This window comes from Dasypus novemcinctus, chromosome 17 (genome assembly GCF_030445035.2).
Source record: "Dasypus novemcinctus isolate mDasNov1 chromosome 17, mDasNov1.1.hap2, whole genome shotgun sequence".
Classification (NCBI taxonomy): domain Eukaryota; kingdom Metazoa; phylum Chordata; class Mammalia; order Cingulata; family Dasypodidae; genus Dasypus; species Dasypus novemcinctus.
In genome coordinates this window covers 96209672-96233789 of record NC_080689.1, presented here as the reverse complement: position 1 = coordinate 96233789, position 24118 = coordinate 96209672, and the positions used below count along the sequence as shown (strand labels likewise).

Here is a 24118-nt window from a genome sequence, read left to right as displayed (position 1 = left end):
AGAATATAAGGAAGTAAGAAATCCCAGCAATACTGAAATCCTAATGTTCAGTTAGGTTTTGCTGCCTGGGACTGAATGTCTGTGGCCTCTGGCTGTCCTCTTGGTCCCATGGCTTTGCCCTCTGGATCTCTGGCTCTGGCCTCTGTACCCAGGTCTCTGCTCACGACTGTGATGTCTCTGTCTGTGGATCTGGCCTCTGTGCTCATCTGTAGTAGACTGAAATGTGGATATATTCTTAGTCTTAGTCAGTATTCCTGTGGGTGTCAGCACATTGTACATAGGAGACCTTGAAGATGATATTCTCCCCCCCCCCCTTTTATCCAAAGTCAAAAAGCAGTTTTTAACACCTGATAGTATATGTAGGCTGAGATATTCTGTGGGTCTGGGTTGACCTCTTTATTCTGAATGAAAGGAGTCCTTAATTCAGGTTACTGGAGCCCTTTATAAGTATAAGAAATTCAGTCATAGCGATAGGAGCTGCAAGGAGGAGCCAGAAGATAGAAGTCAGCAGAATACAGAGGAGAAAGCACATGGCATTGCCATGAATGCAAGGCAGGGATAGAAGCCCAGGAACCTCAAGACTCTCTGGTAGGAGCACCAGAATATTAGAGACTTTCAGGAGGAAGCAATGCCTAATGCCCAGTTGACATCTCAATTTTTTGGAAACTCTCCCTCAAAACTGTGAGCCAGTAAATTCCTATTGTTCAAGTCATTCCATTATGCAGTACTTCTCATAACAGCCTGGCAAACTAAGACACCAGTCTTTCTTTTTCTTGAATGGTTGCTTTTGTTTGAACCTGAGAAGTTTTTTTTAGCCTTTTTGCGTATAGAATTTTGTAATTTCACCAGCTTTCTTTCAATCTGTCCCCTTTGTCCCTTTCTGCTCTTCTCATAATGTTTCTGATGATATTCCCTAAAGTCTTGTGGTTCAGGAGAATATGAACAAATAACGTAGGGAAGTGGTGCTGGATGAGGGGACATTAAGTTTGTAATAGTTAAGGATCATTCACCTAAATTTTAAATCTTTGTTTAGAACTAGATTTTATTAGGGATAAATAGTTCTCTAAAAGATACAAATACTGTAGAATCAAATAAATGGAAACATTGGTATATTTCATACTCTTCAAAAAATCTTTAATATATTTTGATAAATATTTTCTTCTTTGAAGAAAGTACAGAACAGAAAAATCGTTTCCTGCACTAAAGTAAGTGTTGACTTAATAATGTTGCATATTCATTCAAAGGTAAACTTTCCATAGTATCTCTCTTGTTGTCTCAAGGAGTCTTTGCTTCAAAACATTATACAGAGCTAGAAATTGGGAAATGGCCATTCCTGACACACATAAAAGGAATCTTAAGAGAAGTCTAAAAGAAAAAAGACTATCTAGGATCAAGTGAAAATAAAATTAGATTAAAAAGTAAGTTGAAATCTATATGGGTAGCTAACGTGATCCCACTTTAAAATCAATAATACATATCCATTAAAGACTAATAATTTGTAGAATGCATGATATGGGAGGCTGACTAATGCAATTACAGCAAATTATGGGCACATTTAATTTTATTTTAGAAAAATTAATGAAATAATATTAATAATTTAAAATATGTTATCTCTGCAAAATAAATCTGTAGGTGCTTTATGCATTTCACTGGTATTCACATTTTAGATAAGAGTGACCTCCACATATCTTCCTCTATATTCCCATCTCCATTGCTGGCTTCTAATGCATTGTTGAGGCGATGCATATGGTTCATGCCTAATCTCCTAACAATAGCAAAATTTTGTCCAGGCACATATTGACCTTCTCTCCAATTTATGATTTCTTTACAGTTAATATCTTAATTTTAGGAATTTTGCAATCTAAAATAGGTGGAGAAATATCTAAATCATAATTCTTAGTTCCTTTTTGCTTACCAGCTTTTTCTTCAACTTGTCTTTCCTCTTATATTTTACTGTTAACTAGCAAGAATCTGGGACATGCCTTCAATACTACTCTTCACACAATTGTAGAGCAAAATTCAGCAAAGTTTCTGCCAGTATATAGAAGGATTATTTTCCTTTCATTTAAGGTAACAGCTCCTCATTTCCTTCTACAACCGCAACAAAAACAGCTTCAATATCTAAATTTCTACCAATAGTCTGCCTTACGAAATATAAGCTTTTTTATCATCTGCCTCAAATTTTTTCTAGCCATTACACATCATGTAATTACAAAGTTACCTCCAAATACTTTGACCTTTGTTAGGGCAGCATGCCATGATTGGTACTAAAATCTGTATCAGTCAGATTTCCACTGGAGAAATAGGTTTTAGGGCATATATTATACATTTACCATAAAATTTTGTAGCAGACTTGCTTCAGTCTTTAATGCCAGCATCTTCTAATTTCTGTCCTTACTGTCTTATTTTCACTTTATTTTCTATTTATGGTCAAATGTCCCTCCTATAAGGATATACTTGATGGAATTAGGGTACAGTCTGATAATCCAGGACATCCTGTTATCTGAAGATCCTTAACTTAGTCACATCTGCAAAGATTTTGACATATGAAGTAACATATACAGGTCCCAGGATTAGAACCTGATAGCTTTCAAGGATTTCAAATAATCTTTTGGATTACTACAAACTCACAAAAATATATCTTCAAACCACATGAGTCCTTTAGCTACTAATCCAATTTATAGTTTTAACTCTATGTCTTACCTGCTTTTGACTTGAATAGTCTGCCACATCTTCCTTTTTTTTTTCTCTGTTCCATTGCTCTGTTCCATTAGAGAAAAATAAGTTTGCAAAAAGTTCAATATTGTTTGTTTTACTCCAGTCACCTCAGATGTTTCATTTATAAAAGAGTTTCATTCCAATACTGGTTTAATATTTCTTCACCTAATTTTTGTATTTAAGAAAAACTTCTGAAAATCCATTTTGCTTGAGGGAAAAATATCTGCAACTATTTTAAATGCTGTAAATTCAGTAAAAATTTCAATATAGAAGACAACCGATCAATGTGTGTGGTGATTATAGGACAAATTTTGGCAAAGCAAAATGTGCTGGTGAGAATAATTTTCTTACCGTGTTAGGAAACCAAAGGTGAAGAGATTTGCTTTTAATTGATTTAGATAGACACATTTTCATAATTGTGTCTAGGCATTCCATGCTATTCTATTTACTCAAAGAGATATTCTGTTGGTCAAATTTGCAAAATCTTTTTTATATTTTTAACCATAGATATTTATCCACACATGCACACAGAGTGTACCTGAGTAGGGACTTACAACTTTGATAGTAAATAAAACCAAAATAATCCAATCCACAGCTTCTCTCTTTGTTGTTATTGTAGGTCAATTTTAAGAATTTTGAACCTTTCAAAATATACAGAAAGTAATCAAGAGTCATAAATGTTAATGGACCTTTCAAAAACAAATCCTGTAATATTTGTTCAAATATTATACAAAATAAGTTGTACACATTTAATCCAATAATTCAAAGAAGTGGTGAAAAAATGGCCGTGGAGAGTGTAGCTAGTTGCAATTAGTAAAGGCAAAGCTTTCAACCAGATGGATAGTAAAACCGAGAGAGAGAAAAAAGAACACTGATAATTCCCCAATGAGTTTTGAAATTCCAAAATGCAAGGTTGGAATATGGCTACAATTATTACCTCTTTTTCGCTGACTCTGTCCATGGTGATGGTTGACTCCTGTAATGGATCTGAATGCACATTTCCCCGCTTGACCTCAGTAACCCCATTGCTGCAGAGGAGGAAATCTCAGAGAAGCAGAACAGGCATGGCTGCAGAAATGTTAGTCATTATTGCCTGTCCCTCCCAGTGAAAAGATTGCTTTATGAGGTCATGGATTCTGTTGTATTTATTCCTAACTTACTGTTCTGTGCATGGAAGTGCTCATGATATTGTTATATGCATAATTCTGTGAATAATTTTGGGTAGAAATAAACAAAGAATCTGCTCTTTCAGAAATAGGGAGCTAATGCTATTTTACCTATGGCCACTAGGTGGAGATATTTCACTAACGGTCTGCTAATCATGCTCTGATTTGTGAAATTGGTGGACTTGGAGGACTTGCTCAGTGACTCGAAAGTATTGATGATTCACTTCCATAGGCAGTATTTGTGTTGAGGGTTAACCAGAGGTCTGATTTTGAATACACTGAGAAGAACTTCAGATACTTATTTAAAATTAAGACTGTACTGAAATAGATAATTTGTGCACTACATCTTCATTTTATCCAACAATATATTGTACATATGATTTGGCATATAAGATTCAATTGTATTCTGAAATTATGCACTCACAGAAATTATTTCTCTATTACAAAGTTAATTTATGTTTTCAAGATGATTGCTAGTGGTTTTGAAGAGTACAGTTGGCAATAAAAGTACTTTAAATATGACAACATTGCTGAACTTTGTTGCAAATAGGTCTTAAGTTGATTTTTGGTCCTTTTGCAGGCATACAATTGCATTTCCTATGGTCATGATAATTTCCTCTCCTTCCATTATTTATCTTTACAACTCACTGCACAGGAACGTTTGCCTTTATACTCTAATAATTTGCATAGACTCCTCAGGGACTTGGCGGTCTGCTCAGAGCTCTAGTAATGTGTTTTCCTTGGAGATAGGGTCTGAGTGCATCGACTGGCGAGCACGATGATGTCACAGTCCCAGCTCCTCATGATCCTGGTGCTCTGGGTTTCAGGTGAGTGATTTAAAAGAGAAAAAGCTTCGTTAAGTTGGAGAATGGTTTTAATATGCAGGGTGAACAAATCGTTTAATCGAAAACCGATCTGATTATATATAATAAATAACAAAACCTTCAGGTACATACAAATATTATGTATTTGTGATTCATTGTATGTTCTATGTTCTTTTCTGACTGCAGGTGCCAGTGGGGACATCGTGATGACCCAGTCTCCAGGTTCTGTGGCTGCATCTGCAGGAGAGACCGTCACCCTCAAGTGCAAGGCCAGTCAGAGTGTTAGCAACTACTTAGCCTGGTACCACCAGAAACCAGGACAGGCTCCTAAACTGCTCATCTATGATGTTTCCAACCGGCCATCTGGGGTCCCTGATCGATTCAGTGGCAGTGGGTCTGGGACAGATTTTACTTTCACCATCAGCAGATTGCAGCCTGAAGATTCAGATTATTACTGTCAGCAACGCCAGAGCTACCCTCCCACAGTGCTTCAGCCTGGAACACAAATCTCTGCTCAGGGCTGTAGGGCAGTGAGTTCCACAGCACAGCTGCTTCCTCCTCACACAGACCTGAACTTGCTTGATCCTTCTGTCTGAGAAGTCACCTTTTCTAGGGGATTGTACCATAGAAACCTGCATGGCTTTCATGAGCAGATCAAATGACGGGGCCAATAAATTTCTATCTCTCAACCTCTAGGCAAGATTCCTAAGTTTTACAACCTGATGGACTGATTCTCTTTTCAAATTGACTCTAAGTGATTTCCCATCATGATTTCTATTCCTAAAATAGTCTACTTGTCCACCATCATACTCCAACTCTTGACTGCCCAATATTAAATCTTTGATCCTTTATATTCAAGACGTCCTCCGTGGAAGGTTATTTTCCTCCCTTACTCTTTCATTACATGGATTCTGTTTTTCATACAAGCCTCTCTTTAAAGCATCTCATATTTGTGTGGGCTATGGGTGGGAGGCTCTTTGTCTCTTCAGAGATAACCTTAACCTAAACTGTCTTTCCTGACTTGTGGGTGTGGGATGGTAAGAGGCTGCAGTCCTGCTCTTGGTGACCATGGCAACGGCTCCAGTCCCAGGAGGCAATTTAGCAATGCAAGCTCTATATACATACCAGTCAGTCCAGGGAAACTCTGGTGGTGATGCCAAAACTTAAGGGAACCTGGACTTGGCCTCGAATGGGAAATATAATATAGCCTGTGCATAAATTCAAAATCATCTAATTCTATATCCAAGTGTGCCTAGTCTCTAGAAATCCAGTTAAGTGATATGGGCTTTGAATGTTCAGAAAGGATGTAAGACTGAATGTGTATTCAAGGTTGCATCCAGACGGAATGTGGCAAGATGCTAATTGAAGCTCACCTGAGGTGTGGGCGATATGTTAATTCAAAACCTACCTGGTACTCAGGCAAAGACTTAACTAACAAAGAAAGTAGTTTTCTTTGATAAAACCACCATTTGACTCCCCACCCTGTATAAAAGGAACTTGAAATCTTGTTCGGGCTCAGGATTGAAAAAGAAAGCTCCTGAGTCTGGCGGTCCGTCAATATACCATTTTTCCTTCTCAAAATCATTCCTGAGTCCTGGCCTTTCTATACACAAATAATTGGACCTCTCTCAAATTCTACAACAATATAAAGTGATTTGTTTTGCTAGTCTACCTTGTTGTTTTTTTTCTCTAGATAACAAATTTCATTACTTATTACCATCAAATAATAATTCTGAATATATTTAATTAAGAAGCTCATTAAAGAATGTTTATGTTATAGTGGATGATGCTGGTTAAATAAAATATGGTGATCTTATTTTGGATATGCGGTTTTCCACAGTGCTTGTTATTCCTGTGATTGTCACCCTGGCTCTTTATTTCTCTTATAAAATGGTTGAACCATAAGACTCACCGATCATTAAATGTTTTCCATATTGTTTTAAGACCTGGGTTCACTTTATCATAGCCCCTTATTTTTGAAGTGATATATATACAAGTTTAGTTATTACCACATTGCCAAATATTGTGTGTTCCATCTGTGTAAAAAAGAAAAATATTGCAAAAAGGAATACATGTATCCTTGATGGTGTGAAGCAGTACAGACCTCAGTAAAGCATGATGTTAAAGTCAATCCATTCCGTGGGTGTAACCTACTGTAGGTGGAACCCTTTGAGTAGGTTACTTCAGTTAATGCCTGGCTGCCCACTGTGGATCTCAGTCCTGTTACTGAGTCTTTTAAAAGAAAAGAAATTCAGGCAAAGAAAGAGAAAGCCACAAAATCAAGAAGCTGGAAGACAAGGCAATGAAACCTGAAAGAGAAGAACGAGACAAGCAGATACCACCAAGTGCCACCATGTGACAGAGGTGTCCAGGATCGCTGGCAGCCAGTCTTCAGGAAAAAAGCATTGAATGATGAGGCCTCAATTTAGACATTTTTCTCAACCTCAGAATGTAAGCTTGTAAGTTAATAAATACCTATTGTAAAATCCTACCCACTTTATAAACTGACAAACCTAAACAGTCTATATTCAAATACTCATAGAATAATTGAAAGTCTGCCTCCTTTGTAAAGCCCTTTTTCTTTTCTCAATCTCTTTCAGCCATTCTCATTCTTTCAAAGGCAACTATCTAATTTGTTAGCTTATCCTTCTAGAAATATGGCTCAACATTTATCCTGAACTTTTTCATCAATGGTCAAGTTTCTTTCTAATCATCCCGTGGGCACCGATAGTGTTTATGGCTCTCTTAAGTCTGCTGTAGCCTGCACACTTCAGGCAATCCTTAATTATCACATTACTCTCAGTGTAAAAGTGGAAATACTCCAGACATTCCAGTATTATTTCTGAAACTGCTTTATAAATATATTGGTGGATGAAATTTTGTTTCTCCAAATATCTCATTACACCTGAGGAAAATACACCAAACACTCAGACATACATAACTGCTACTTACTGCTAGTTATGAGAGGCATTTTAAAATCATTGAATCCATGTCACTCGAGAAATATTTATTGAGCAGTTACTCAGTCAGTTGTAAAGATCCCACCTATCACCATCGCTGAGGAGAAAAATACATGCATATGTAGAAGGTAAAATATCTACCATGCTATTTTTAAGTGATTGGAAGAAAAATAAATCAGGATGGGGGAGGAGGTTATGGCATAAGAAGAGATAGCCATTTAAAAGAAAATAATGTATCAGTTAACTACTCACAGGTCATATACCATGGCCAAGCCCCAGTAGCATAAACCTTAATCTGTTGAGTTCTTTCATTAGCTGTCAGTCTGTTAACACCAGCAGGCTAGACTGATTTAGCTCGACTTCCTCTTAGTTTACAGTTATTTGGCAGTCCCCTGACTGGCTGATCTAGGCTCTGTTGTCCTTATTTCCTTCTCATGTCTGTAGCTCACCAGCAGCCTGGCTTTGGGTTGACTGGACCACATGTCTTTTACCACCTGGCAGACTTTTTCTAGGTTCTTCTGATGGCTATTTTTAGGCTCCCAAAGAGGAAATAAAAGCCACAATCTAGAGTGCTTTATACCCTGTTAGACCAACTACCTCTTCCCTGTGCCATTTTAATTTAAACTGTCCTATTTTGACTCTTTCTCATTTTCCTTCCCTTCTTCTGGTTCCTATAATCCTCCAAATACGAAAACATAATCCTCTGGAGATCTTGTCTGTCATTCTCCCTCCTTACCCTCTGTCCAGGCAGGTCCCTCTGCTCAGTGTCTTCTGGTCGTATTTTACAAGCCTAGCTCAATGCCTTTGTCCCTTCTACTTTTTTCTTTTGAAAATAAAGAAAATTTAAAAGGTAGAATATTATATCTCACTGTCGTTCTTTTCCTTTTAATGGCCATTACTATTTTTTCTAATCCTAATTGTAAATACATGCAAATTTCTCAATGAAATTTTCGCCTTACATACCAGGGGTTAAAACAAGGTATTTTCAGGCTCTTATTCAGTCTATAGTTTGTACACATCAATGTCAATGGTACTCAGTTGTCCCACATGAAAAATATTTTCTCCTCATCCTAACATGCCCACAGTCTAAAAAAAATTACAGCATCATCTCAATTTCCAAACGTCCTCTAAATACCATCCGTTGAATAGTCCCAAGTCATTATTTAAACTGTCTATATCAGGTATGTATGACATTCTGGGTAGCATCCATTCTGGGGCAAAATTCATTTCTCTCTGTGGACCAGTAACTAGGAAACAATTTCATTGATTCCAAAATAAGATGGAAGGGCAAGCATATTATAAAGGTTTTATATATTCCAATTCCAAAAGGAAGAGAATGGAAGGATGAAAGAATAACTGTTCACTAGCAATTTGGAAATCCTGAGGTTCTGTTAGGTTTCATCGCCTAGAGTCATCTCTGGCCTATGGTTTGTCCTTGGGCCCATGGCTCTGCCCTCTGGACCTCAGGCTCTGGCCTCTGCACCCAGTTCTCTGGTCTCTGAGCAAATGCCTGTTATAACTCTACCTGCAGGGCTGGCCTCTGTCTTCATCTGTGTTAGATTGAATGACATACATATTCTTGATCATTGTCAGTATTCCTGTGGGTGTGGACCCAGTGTAGATAGGAACTTTTGACTAATTTAGTTGAGATGTGGTTCACCTGAATGAAAGGGGATCTTAATCCAGATTACTGGAATCCATTATTAGCATGAGAAATTCAGTCAGAGATAGAATTCACAGGCCTGAGGCTCCACAGCTCTGACCCGAATATTCCTATCTCTTTTCCTGGTTCCTGCTTCATGGTTGAAGTGATCCAAGAGGCACTTGACTAACCTTTTTTATACTTGCAACAGTTGTCAAGCAGCACTTGACTTTATCTCCAGTCCATTTTTTCTTTTCTTAGAATTTTAATTTTATTTTTTTAAAAAGGTACTTAGATTTCACAAGTGTTGCATATTTATATGTCTATCAACTGTCTGCTTGAGGAAATCTAAGCTTTTTATCAAATACCTCAAAATTCTTCCAGCCTTTACTCATTATCTATTTCCAAAATCACCTCCACATATGTTGATATTCATTATAGTACCACTCCAAGTTTGGCACTAAAAACTGTACCAGCTACATATATACCAGATAAATAGAATTTTCAACATATATTAGAAGATTTATAGCAAGGAATTGTTATTTGATCGTTGGGTCTGACTTGCTTCAGGACTCAGGTTTTCTATTTCCTTTCTTTGCTGTCTTAATACCACCTTATTTTCTACTTGTGGTCAAATTTCCCTCTTACAAGGATATATGTGTCAACAGTTAGGTCATGGGTTAGGGCTTGACTATTAGTAGTGTCTCTTTCGGATTACTACAAGCATACAAACATGTCTTCCAACCTCATTAGTCTGCCAGTTAGTAATCCAATTTACAATTGTTCAATCCATTTCTTACCTTCCTTTGTCTTGAATACTCTGTCACATCTTCCTTCACCTTCCACTCAGTGAAGTGAAGGACAGCTATGATTCTTATTTTCTAAATCAAATTCACAAATTTCACATCTTAGCCAGATTATCATTACTTCAATATATGGATAATAATGGATAATAACTATGATTTTATAAGGTTTACGTATTTCATTAGATCCTGATAAAGGCAATGTGAAATAGATTTTATTGTTATTCTGAATGCTAGTGGGGCTCCTTCCCTCGATACAGTGTTTGTTCCAAATACTCATTGCAGAAACAGACTAGAAAATAAATATCTTGGATCTTGCTAAAATATAGGTTCCAAACTCCGCAAATTCTGACCAGTTTGACTGGAATGTATTCCAATGTTCATATTGTTAACAAGTTTCCCATCTGATTCTCATCTGCATCTAATCTGGGAAAGTATGGCCATCTTTGATGATTACAGACCTTGTGTCATTCTCTTTCTGTGGTTGAGTTCATTCCTGTGTTACATTAGACTTGCGTAAAACTGCCCTGGTTAATAAGACTCATCCATTTGTCATCTCTAGTTAAGCATTTGTCTAAAACATTAGATTTCCTAATAAATTATTATTAATAATTGAAGTGAAATAAACCAGGATGATTTTAAAGACCTGTTTTTAACTACTAATTACTATCATGAACTTTGTTTATGAGATATGTGTGGTAGAGAGTCCTCTAAGTTTAGCAAGACAAATTTGAAATAGAACAGCAGTTATGACCTCCTTTTCTTGGTAATTGTCCTTTTTATCTTTGCATAACTAAGTCTTCCTGGCCTCAGATAGTGATGGGTGGAGTATACCATGGTGCTCTCTCATGGCTTCTAACTCTACTAGACAACTGTGTCTTGGTATGTGTTTTGGTTTTCTACATGCACAAAGTGGCCACACAGCTAATTAGAGGGTGTCATAAATTCCTAGAAGTGCTGCATCAAAATATCACAAACTGATTGACTTAAGCCAACAGATTTATAGTCTCACAGTTTTGGAGGCTACTAGTGTGAAAGCTAAGTTTAGGCAGGTCCACGTTTCCCCTTAAACCTCGGGAGGAGAATATTTCCATTGACTCTTGTCTTTGTTACTGGCATGGGCATTCTGCCCATCTATGGCATTCTCTGCCACACTTGTCACATGGCATCTTCCCTCTGTCCATTTGTGTTCTAGTTCCTCTTCTTAGAGAGCTACCACACATATTGCGTAAGGGCCTGCCATATTCCTTTTTGGAGTCATCTCAACCAAAATTTCAAAAATCCTATTTCTACATTAGATCATAATCAGGGAACTTACTTTCAGGATTTGAACATATAATTTTATGGGATACAATTAAATCTATAACACTGTCAGTAATGGAAAATGTATAGAATTGAAGATTAATTTTATGTTAATTGTGAGTAGAAGAAGCTCAGCAGTCCTGCTTGAGAAGAAATAGAAGAGAGTGTATTGAATGTATGGTGTAAATTTGTGACTTTATTTAGTTGTTTGATAATAGTTGTTTTTATTTCATAAAATCCTTTTTGGGAGGCACGAGATAAAAAATTAAAGTGCATGATTCACAAACAACAACTGAATTTTTTCTCAATCATTACAAAATAACAAATATGAAACCTTCAAAACAGTTTGTTGATATTTATTGCATGCCATGAGAGCTGACCAAATGAAATCAAGAAGACATGAATTGGTTGCTAACATAAGCATTCAATTCATGTGGATGTATTTACTTTAACCGTATGGAAGTAGCTGACAAAGGATCATTTATGTGTCACTATAAATTATGTATTTTCATTTATGTAATTTCATAATTAAGGGTTCATATGAAATAATTTTTCTTATTAGAGTCTATGCTCCCTGCACAGAAAATTGGAGTGATATCTTCTATAGCTTGCTCCATTAGTAGTAGAAAAATTTTTCAGACAGACAAATGATACCAGTTTTATATCAATTACTCATCCTTTAAATAGAAAATCAATTTATTTCTATAATGATTTACTCTTTTCTTTATGCAATTCGTGATATTGCCGAAAAGTTTTGGAAATTCATTCTGGTGGTAGTGAAATAGCTGATATTATAGTGAATACTTTTGTAAATTCAGTTGAATTCCTCAACATTAAAGTTGACTTGTTTTTGTGATTGTTATAAAACAAATTCTGATCTACAACAATTGTGAAATGTAGTAAAAATAATTTTACCAACAACTTATGAAACATAAGGAGTGGCAACTAGAAATTGATCATGGTTGACAAATATTTATAATTATATTCAAATTTAGGTTATAGTCTCATGATTGAAACTTCAATGGCAAAAATCACAAATCTTATATATTTACTAGTTATTTATTGATTTTTATTGTATTTTTAAGATAGATCACACCAAAAAAGTTACATTAAAAAATACAAGAGGTTCCTACATATCTTAGACCCTCACCACTCCTCCCATATCAACAACCTCTTTCATCAGTGTGGCACATTCATTGCATTTGATGAACACATTTTGGAGCACTGCTGCAATGCATGGATTATAGTTTACATTGTAGTTTATACTCTCCCCCAGTACATTCAGTAGGTTATGGCAGGATATATAATGTCCAGCATCTGTACCTGCAAGATCATTTAGGACAACACCAAATCCCAAACATGTTCCCACATCACATCCCTTCTTCCCTCTCCCTGCCCTCAGCAACTACCATGGCCACTTTCTCCACATTAGTGCTACAGTTTCTTCCATTACTTGTCACAATAGTTCTATAGCAGAATACCAGTAAGTCCACTCCAATCCATATTTTATTCCTCCATCCTCTGAACTCTGGAATAGTTGATGTCCACTCCATCTCTGTATAGAGAGGGGGCCTATATTATGCGTTGCCCAAAATACATGTTGAAGTCCTAACTAATTTCCAGCATCTCAGAACGTGTCCTTTTTGGAACTGGGTTCATTGTAGATTGTATTAGTTAAATTAAGGTGAGGTCACCCTGGATCAGATGAGGTCCCATTCCAATGTGCTCTATGTCCTTAAAAGAAGGGGAGCATTTTACAGAAACAGCCACACACAGACACAGAGGAGAAGGCAAAGTGAACATGGAGAAGGAGATTAGAGTTATGCTGGCAATGCCAGAACTAGGATACAGTCATGGAAAAGAATCTTTCTAGATAATGCAGATGATGCACAGCCCTGCCAATGCCCTAATTTATGATTTCTAGCCTCCAGGACTGTGAGGCAATAAAATTCTTTTGATTTGCAGTCACCCAGATGCAGTTACTTTATGATGGTATTGCTACACACTCACGTATTGTGTATTTGTATACACACAAACACACAAGTACCCTCATGTGCACACATAGAATAACTGAATAGCAAATTTAGTAGGTATGTAGATGTCAAACAATGAAATAATTCAGTATATACCTTTTCTCTTTGTTGACCATCATAAGCTGGTTTTCAGGAAATTTTGCACCTTTGAAGAAGTACATAATTCAGTCTAAGTGGTAATCAACATTGATAGTGAAGTTTGCATAAGAAAGTCCTCTCCATTTTGTGCATATATAATCCAAAATCAGTGGAAAATCTTGAATACAATTATTTAATAGTATTGCCAAAAATGACAGGTTTTCATTTTTAGTGAACTGCAATTAGTGAAAATAAAGTTTGCAAAGCTAGAAAGCAAGGCAGGAATTGAAGTAATTAAATATGAGAGCTCCATCAACTTTTTACTTTTTAACTTCATTTTTTTACATATTTTTAAATTTTTTAAAAGATATTTAATTCCATAAATGTTATGTAAAAAATATAGAGGTCTCCCATATGTGCCACTTCCTACCTCGCCCACATGTCCCACATTAGCAATATCCATCATTATCATGATACATTTGTTATAATTGATGAACACATATTGAAGCATTGCCACTAATAATGGGTTATAGTTTACTTTGTAGTTTATATTCTCCCTTGCACAATTTTGCAAATTACGACAAGATATATAATGGCCTGCATCTGTCATTTAAACGCCATTCAGGACAATTTCAATGAACTGAAAATGTCCCCATATTACACATATTTTTCCCTCTCTCTCCCCTCAGATCCTCGGGCTGCCACTGCCTCCCTATCAATGATAAAAGTACTTCCATTGCTAGAATAACAATACGTCTATAGTAGAATAACAGTAAGACTACTCTAGTCCATCGTTCTTCCCCAATCCTGAATATTCAGGGATGGTGATGCCCACTCCACCTCTAATTGAGATGGGGGGGAGCAGATGGATGGGACCATGTTGCTTGCAGTTGCAGACTCTCTTTTCCTTGGGATGGTCATTGTCCATCACCATCTCCTTGTGAGCTGTCCTGGGTGAGTCCAATGAACTTAGAGAGTAAAGGTGTTACATCTCTGTTGAGATGCAGGGCCCACCTGGCACATGGACAGCTTAAATATTTAAGTCTCTTGGACATACACCTATCAACTCAAGCATAAAATATAGTTCAAATAGAAGGGGCAGAAGAGCCAAGTGTAGGGAAACTACAAATGAGTCCAGCTCTGCCATACTGGGGAGCATAAATTCCAAAGTAGGGTCCACTGGCAGGACACCAAATTTCTGATCTATCTGCCCTGCCTATCATGTCTAAATTTCTCCAGAGCCCTCAGGAGTCCTGCTATTTGAGGCAATATTTACTGTGGCAGTCAAAGAGATTTTGCTGAAATGTGCATAAGTGTAACCTCTGGAATGACTTCCCAATTCACTTCGAAGACTTTTAGCCATATAAACTCATTTGTCTTTCCCCTTTCCTCTTTTTGGTTAATGTCTTTTCCAGTTTCATTGATAGGTGGTGCTTTGCACTAATCCCTCGGTGCCAGAAAGTCTCACACCTGGAAGTCACGTCCCATGCCAGTGGTGGGGGATGTGGATTTAGCGCGTTTATCTGTTGAGTGTGGTTTCAAAAGAGGCCACATTTTAGCAACAAGGAGGTACTCAGGAGGTAACTCTTAGACAACCTATGCTAAGTTTCAATTTCAAAAGTAAAAGGTCATAAGTACAGCCATCAATATCTAGGGCCCATCAATGGTCCACAGTATCTCACTAGTCACTGCCCCTATATTCAGGGGATTCTTGCTACTCCATTAGAAATGTGGCAGAACTCCCCAGGATGAGAATTTTATATTCTTTCAGTTACAGTGCGGGTCTCTACCTACCGAGACAATGCCTCTTGGTCACTTGAACATATTCATATGCCTTAGAGACATGCCCCAGGTGAACCTCCTCTCCTGTATCCCACGTCACTGAACCCCCACACTAATGAAACTTCCCTGCCACAGTTATAACTTCTGTGGTCTAAAGCTTCTTCAAAAATGAATCCAACAAAATAAACAAACACAGTTAATATGAACATGTAATAATGACTGTTAAAAAACAAAGTACAGAAAAGAAAGATTTGAAGTAATAAAAATAATAAAAAAATACAAAATTTAATAAAAATTGTCATTTTCTTTCATCATTGTACGATCTATAGTCTTATATATACAGTAATGTTTTCTTCCACTTATTCCCCAGGGTCTTCTTTTTTTTCATTTTATCTTCAAAGAAGCTTTAGTTTACAGAAAAGGCATGGATAGAATATATTAGATTCCCATATGTACAACATCTCCATTTTCCCCTTTCCACTATTAATAACATTTTTCATGTGGAGAGTATATTTGTTACAGCTGATGTACAAATATTCAAGCATTGCTACTAACCATGATCAAAGATTTACGTTATGGTTTCATTTTGGACCATACAATTTTATATATTTTGTTAAAATTTAACATGGCCTCAATCCATATAGAACACTTCAAATACAACCCAAAATTTCCCATGTTCCATGCTTTCTAGTCCTTCCTCTCCCTCCTATTGCAAACCATGACCACCACCAGCTCTCACTCCTTGAAGAGCAAGATTCATAGCTACTTGCAACAGCATTGAGTGCCTGGCATACTGGCATGCCCTACTCTATTAGGCACTGTCTACGCTGTTGAGAGACTCCTGCGCCTCTATGAGAATAGAGCAGATGTCCAGAGAAGGGAGTCCAACCCCTTCCTGTTCATCGTGTGGGTCTCAGCCCACTGATACAATGCACTATGACAAGATGAGCCCTCACACACTCCCTAGAAGCCTGACCCTGCTTCAGCCTGTTTCACATGCCCTTTACTTCCAAGACCCTCATCTAGTAATCCTGTCAAATTTACCAAAAGGACATTCCCAACATTGTAGTTTCAACCAAATACCTGAAAATCCTCAGGGTTCACCTACACCCTCAGATGACCCTCCCACCTGTTCTGCAGGAGTCTGTGAGGGGTGTAGTGTGTGTGGGGTTGTAATCTCCAGCAATGATTTAATTTTGAAATTCCATTATAGCATTTTGAAATATTTGGGATGACAGACTAGCTGTTCTTTCAATTTTGTTGAATGAGAACAATTTGGAAACCACAGGATTTCTAAGAGAAATTGGTGCCCATTTCTAAAAATCAAATTATGTATTGTATACTTTTTCAATATTGATCCTTGTGTGAGATATGAAAGTTTCTTTGTTTGATGAGGTAGGAAGTACTCAAGGTAAGATGAGTGGTAGCTTTCTCTTTAGTAAATTAGAGAAGCGTGACTGTGAACCTAGCGAGGAGAACAGTTTGTCTGTTCTTAGGTAGATAAGTTTTGTAAGGAGTTTAATCAGAAACTTAAGATCTAGAAGTTAATTCCCTTTAAAATATTTATGCTCAGGAATCTCTTGGAGAACTTTTTTATTGCTAATTTTATTTTATTGTTTATTTTATTATCATGAATACATATTTTTAAGAAACATGGATCATAAAAAATGTTATATTAAAAAATATAAGAGGTTCCCACATATCCCACTCCCCACACACCCCACTCCAACTACATCGACAACCTCTTTCATTCGTGTGGAACATTCATTTCTATTGAAGAGTACATTACGGAGCATTGTTACAAAGCATTATGATGTAGTTTATATTCTCTACCAGTTCACTCAGTGGGTTATTGCAGGATGTATAGTGTCTTGCATCAGTCTTGGCAATATCATTCAGGACAGGGGAGGAGTACTGATGTGGGAGAATATTTGTATACACTAGTGTTCCAAATACCCTGGTTTGAAGAGCGCTGCTGTGAAGGAATTTTTGGAGTGAGCAAAAGAAAACTGTGAGTCAAAGAAACATGGTCCCATCCATTGTTCAATCAGCTTTACAAATACTTCTACCTGCTTTTTAAAAATAAAGTTTATTTTTTAATCATTTTAGATTTTCAGAAATCTGCAGAGGCAATACAGAGTTACCATTTGCCATACATGCAGTTTCCATCTATAATAATTAAACTAAAACTTTGTTTGAATTTATGTATCTTCTCCACTAATACCATTTCCTATCAGAAGGATCTGACTCTAGACACCATGCTGCATTTGGTTGCCATGAATTTTTAAATTTGAAAATAGGGTGTCCTTTACCAAAAAAAGGCTTGACTTCTGCCAACGCAATGCATTTTAAATGCATAAGTTACATTATATTGTATATATCTAAATGCCAAATCTGATTTCTCAAGGCCAATTATCAATCTGAATGACCAAATAAGCTTCCCAAAATATTCATAAGAGTAATTATACCTGAAACTTCTCTACAAAAGTTAAATTGCAGCATCCTCTTTCCTTTTGAAACTGTAATATTGGGAAAATAATGATTGATATGAATTGTGCAATGTAAACTCCACCTACATCTCACATGATGTATTAGTTTGTAGAATTTCAACGTTTAAAAAAATTTATGTTCCTAGATTAAGCATTTGCTGGTGAATTAGATCAACGTATTTTTTGTATAAAAAATAATTGAGACTCTATTCTGTGTATTGAGAGCAGTGGAGGAAGTAATGCCCTAAACCTTGTACAATAGTGTGAGGAGCGTGAAGGATGTTAACGCTGGCAGAGTTCATCACCATTTCCATACTTGCTCATTTTGATGGTACATCTGCAACAGGACCCTGAAGTGTTGGGTGTTTTCTGGGTAAGAGCATGAGATAAGAGTATTGTGCTGAGAAAATGTACAATGGTAAATACTTCAGGGAAGATGAAGGATTAGAGATGCACAGGACTTTGTCTCCAAGAAACATGATTAGAAGACAGGCAGAAACTGTCATGAAAATGGTTCTAGGGTTTTAGACAGCAGGGGGGGCTGTGCAGTACCCAGAAGAGAGAGAGGTGAAGAAAAGGAGACCTGGTGGAGAATATCCAGGAGAAAAGTTGCAGTTGCTGGCACCCAATCCCCCACCCTCAGAGTAGACCATACTAGATCCTCTGGACCATAGCTGTAAGTAATGGATGAAGGGGTTATATGCGTCCAGTTTCCTAGGTAAATGGAGAGGGAATGGCATAACCTAGGGCAATCCAGTCTTTAGCCAGTGAATTTGCTTTATTGTGTTCTGTGAGTCATGCCTTGCAGGACAGGTGAGGCCACAGAATTGCTTTCTTGGGAGCTGAGAGAGAATTAAAGATAACCTGTCATCTCAAGCACCCTGTTTATTGACCTGGACTGGTTGCTGATGATGCAAGGGGCAGTGGAAACTTCCTTCGCTTCCATGGACAAGGAAGGGTGCAACTGTCCAAAAGAAGAGGGGAGCCTCTGATCAAGTTTGATTCATCAGACTTGGCTCTGAATAGCCTGCCTCCTCCAGGTGTTGTTTTCTTTTTTTTAAATTTATTGTTTATTTATTTCTCTCCCTTCTCCCCTGCCCGCCTCTGTTGTCTGTTCTCTGTGTCCATTTGCTGTGTGTTCTTCTGTGACTGCTTCTATCCTTATCAGCGGCACTAGGAGTCTGTGTTTGTTTGTGTTGCGTTATCTTGTGTCAGCGCTCCATGTGCGTGGTGCCATTCCTGGGCAGGCTGTACTTTCTTTTGTGCTGGGCGGCTCTCCTTACGGGGCACACTCCTTGTGCGTGGGGCTCCCCTACGTGGGGGACACCCCTGCTTGGCAGGGCACTCCTTGCACACATCAGCACTGCGCATGGGCCTGTTCCACATGGGTCAAGGACGCCCAGGGTTTGAACCGCGGACCTCCCATATGGTAGGTGGATACCCTATCCATTGGGCCATGTCCGCTTCCCCCCTGGTGTTGTTTCTATTACACCCAGAAAGGCAGGCTTCCAATAAACATATACCACCTTAGTGTTTGAGTGGAGAGACCTGCCAAAGTGTGCCATCTGCATTTTGGCAGAGTTCATCAATATTTCCTGCAAGGAGCCAAAAAATAAATAAATGAGGCTTTTGGATAGTTTACTGCTCCCCTCCACAATCCCTTGGGAAATATTCTCCATCCAGTTTCTGAGTCAATAGTCCAGGTTTGAGTAGTTAAACTTCAGCAATCTTAAAGACCTAGAAGAAGTTGAATCAAGAATCAAAGGAATACAGTAAGCAAGAGCTACTCAACTCTAATTCCCAAGACAAGAGAGAGAAAATGTCAGAATAAATGCACCATTATAGTTATATGCCTAGATATCAACAAAATATTACAAAAAAGGAATATTACAAAAAAGGATATTACAAAATATGAAAAAAAAAGGAAGCTATGGCTAGTCAAAGGAACCAATCAAATCTCCAGACAATACACAGTATTTGAAATAATTAATTAATGAAGTTCATCTAAGTCTCCTATATCAAATCAAGGCATTGAGAGAGAACATATCTAAAGAAATAAACGATATTAAGAAAATGGGCAAGCAGAAAAATAATTTGAAAAAGAAAATATCAGAAGTTATAGGAATTAAAGTCAAAATAGTTGAGATAAAAGAACATTAGACACAACCAATGGCAAGTTTGAAATTGTAGAAGAAATAATCAGTGGAGTAGATGACAGAACAGCTGAAAATGAAAAACAAAAAGAGTAACAAAAAGAGTAAAGAATGGAAAAAATTGAGCAAGGATACAAGGAGTTGAATGATAGCATGGGGCACAACAACATATGCGTCATCTGAAAGCCAGAAGGAGAAGAAAAGGGAAAAATAGCAGAAAGGGTATTTGAATAAAAAATGGCTGAAATTTCCGAAACTCTCATGAAAGACATGAATATACATGTCAAAAAAGTGCAGTATAGTCCACTCTGGATAAATTCAAATGGATCTACACAAGACTTATACTATTCAAATGGCAAATGGCAAATTCAATGAGAAAATTCTGAAAGCAGAAAGAGAAATGTGAACCATCATATTCAAGTGACACCCAGTAAGACGTAGTGCAGATTTCTCATCAGAAACCATGGAAATGAGAAGATAGTGGCATGTTATAATTTAGATACTGAAGGAGAAAAACTGCCAGTCAAGAATTCTTTAACTGACAAAAATTTCCTTCTTATATAAAGGTGAGTTTAAAATATTCACCAAAATACAGAAACTGAGAGAGTTTCCAAATTAGAAACTGGCTCTATGAGAAACTCTAAGGAAATTCTGCAACCTGGAAGGAAAATACGTGAGGAGCGAGCATTTTGGAAAATACATCAGAAATGAGTACATAGATGTGAAGACTATCAGAAAGGTTAACCAACATTGCTAAAAAGACAAGAAAAATAAGATATGATATACAAAATCAATAGGATAAAATGATTGAGGTAATAAAAATATAATAATGACATTGAATGTTAATGGCTTACCCTCCCCAATCAAAAGATACAGGATGAAAGGATGGATTAAAAATTAAAACACACACACACACACACACACACACACAACATGAGTCATCTTTATGCTGCCTACAAGAGATTCACCTTAGAGCAAAACATACAAATAGGCTGATATTGAAAGTTTGGAAAATAATATTTCACTCAAACTTCAGCAAGAAAGACCAACGGTAACTATACAACTATGAGAGAAAAGAGAGTTTAAGTGAAAAAAAAGTTATAAGATACAATAGTCCATTATATACTAATTAAAGGGCTAATTCATCTGGAGGAGTAACAGGCTTAAAATGTCTGTGCACCCAACTAGGGATTCCCAAAACACATGAGACATATCCGGCAATACTGAAAGGAGAAAAAGATTCTGCTACAATGATCAATAGAACAACTAGGCTGAGGATAAACAATGAAACAGAGAACCAGAACAATAAGATAACAAGCTAGACCAAACAGGCATAAAAAGAAAATTGTACCTGAAATCAGCAGGATATACATTCCTTTAAACTGTTCATGGATCTTTGTCAAGGAAAGACCACATGTTGAGCAAAAAAAAAAAAAAAAAAAAAGGTCTCAACAAATTTAAAGAGATTGTAATTATAGAAAGTACTTCCATGCATCAGAAATAGAATAAAGACGGAAATCAATAATAGGCAGATAATGGGAAAATTCGCAAATATACACAGGCTAAACAATACATTTTTAAGCAATCAGTTGTTACAGAAGAAATTGCAAGAGAAATCAGGAAATATCTAGAAACAAAAATGAAAACATATCTGAACCACACTTATAGGCTTATAGGATATAGCAAAAGTTCTGAAAGGGAAATTTATAGACATAAATGCCTATATTAACAGGGATGAAAGAACTCAAATAAAATAACTAATTGAGTTCCAGGCAGAATTAGTAACAGTATAGCATTTCAATCCCAAACAAGCAGAAAGAGGAAAAAATAACACAGATTACGGTAGAAATAAATGAAATTGAGAATAAAAAAACAATGCAGAAAATCAACAAAATCAAAATATGGTTCTTTGAGAAGATCCATAAAATTGACAAACACTTAGCTGGACTGAAAAAGGAAAAAGAGAGAAGATACAAATAAATAAAATCAGGTATGAAAGTGGGACATTATAACAAACACCAAATAAAACAGACTACGACAGGTTATTATGAAAAGCTTTATGCCACAAATTAGATGACCTATATAATGGACCATTTCTGAAGAAGCAAAAACAACTGCATTGACTCTACATGAAATACAAGAAGTCAACAAACTTATCACAAGTAAAGAAATTGAATTAATAAAGAAAAATCTCGCCACAAGAAAAAAGTTCATGACCAATGGTTTCACAGGTAAATGCTCTCAAAATTTAAAGAAGAATCAATATGAATCCTGTTTAAGTTCTTCCAAAATATTGAAGAAAAACAGAATATTGCCAGTTCAATATATGAAGCAAACGTCACTTTAATAAAAATTATGAAAAAATAAAATTAGGGACCAATCTCTGTAATGTAAAAAGATGCAAAGATTCTCAACAAAATACTTGTAAATGGAATCCAACAGTGTATTGACATATTACACACCATGTGCAAGTAGGTTTTATTACTGGTATGCAAGGGTGGTTGAATACAAGAAAATCAATGAACAAAGTTAACTAAATTAACAAATCAAAAGGAAAAATTTTCATGATCATCTCCATTGATGCCGAAAATGTATATGGCAAAGCCCAACACCCATTTTAGGTAAAAGTACTTTGAAAAATAGGAATAGAAGGAAACTTCCTCAACACGATAAATAGCATATATGAAAAACCCACAGCCAATCTAATATTCAATGAGGAAAGTTTGAAAGCACTCCCTCTAAAGTTAAAAACAAGAGCAGAATGCCCACAGTCACCACTGTTATTCAACATTGTACTAGAAGTTCTAGCTAAGGTGTTTACACAAGAAAAATAAATAAAAAGCACCCAAATTAGAAAGGAAGAAGGAACAATCTCACTGCTTGCATATAACATAATCTGATATTAAGAATATTTTGAAATACCTATGACAATTACTAGAGCTAATAAACAAGTACAGCAAAGTGGCATGATACAAGTTCAACATGAGAAAAATCAGTAGTGTTTGTAGACACTAATAATGAGCAATCTGGATTTTGGGTACTGCTTGGAATATATTTTTCTAGCTTTTATTTTTAATATCTTTGTATCCTTATGCCTAAGGTGAATCTTTTGTAGATGGCATATAGGTAACTACTGTTTTCTTATCCATTCTGTTAATTTGTGTCTATTGATTGGGAAGTTTAATAAATTAACATTCACTGTTATTACTATAAGTCTCTTACATCACAAATTATATTCATTTTTTTAAAAGACATTTCAGATCATAGCAAAGTTACATTGAAACTATAGGGACCCTGGTATATATCTGTGTATATACCTGTTGTATATATTTACAATGGAAAATTTACTCAGCTGTTAGAAGAAATTAAGAATGAAATATTACTCAACTATAAGAAGAAAATAAGAATTGACACAGGAGACTACATGGATGAGTCTTGAATATCTTTTATTGAGTGAAATAAGACATTCTCTGAAGTACAAATATTGCATTACCTCATTAGTATGACCTAAGCATATTGAGGAGACTCACAGAGCTAGGTTCTGGAAGGAGGTTAACAGGAGACATTAAGGGAGCACAGAATGGTGAGCAGATGCTCAATCTTGGCAGAAACTATAAGGTGGAAAGGGGTGATTTGACATTGGATGGGGGTTATAGTGGTATGGAGATATGAATTAGGATGATCTTACTGAAATGTGAGGGTGAGTAGCGTTGGGGATTGGGTTAAAGTATCCGTGTAACTGGGGTAAGGGCTGGAGGAAATAATAGGTGAACTCTTGGGATTTATAGGTCTGTGTTTGAAACTACAATGGTGGGAATGTAGTTTTGACAAATATGGTAGGGGAGGTTCATTGGTATAGGGTGTTGGTGGAAGGGGGTTATTTAAGAAAAGGTACCCCTGGGGCATGTGTCTATGAAATATGAATGTGTTCATCTTGTCATAGGATGTCATCTCAGTAGGTCAACACACACAAAAAAACAAGAAAATATTAAATGACTGATATCCTTGAGTGGTTAGCAGAGAAAGGACCATGAAGTTCTTGTACCTGTCACACAATATCAGTCTATTCATATACAGGTTGAGCCTTGAAACTCAGCAAAATTAAACCCAACACTGAACTCAATCAGGACAATCAACAAAATGATGATGGCCACCACCCATCTCAAAA

The 24118-nt window shown here is 36.6% G+C and overlaps 1 gene segment (V, D, J or C); it reads left to right on the top strand.

The window, feature by feature from the left end:
• LOC101439582 (Ig kappa chain V-V region MOPC 21-like) overlaps positions 1 to 5445 on the top strand; it is an 81175-nt gene extending 75730 nt beyond the window's left edge. Inside the window, 1 exon segment of the V gene segment in view lies at positions 4895 to 5445. Within this exon segment, the coding sequence occupies positions 4895 to 5304 (410 nt within the window).
• Positions 5446 to 24118: the final 18673 nt, after the last annotated feature.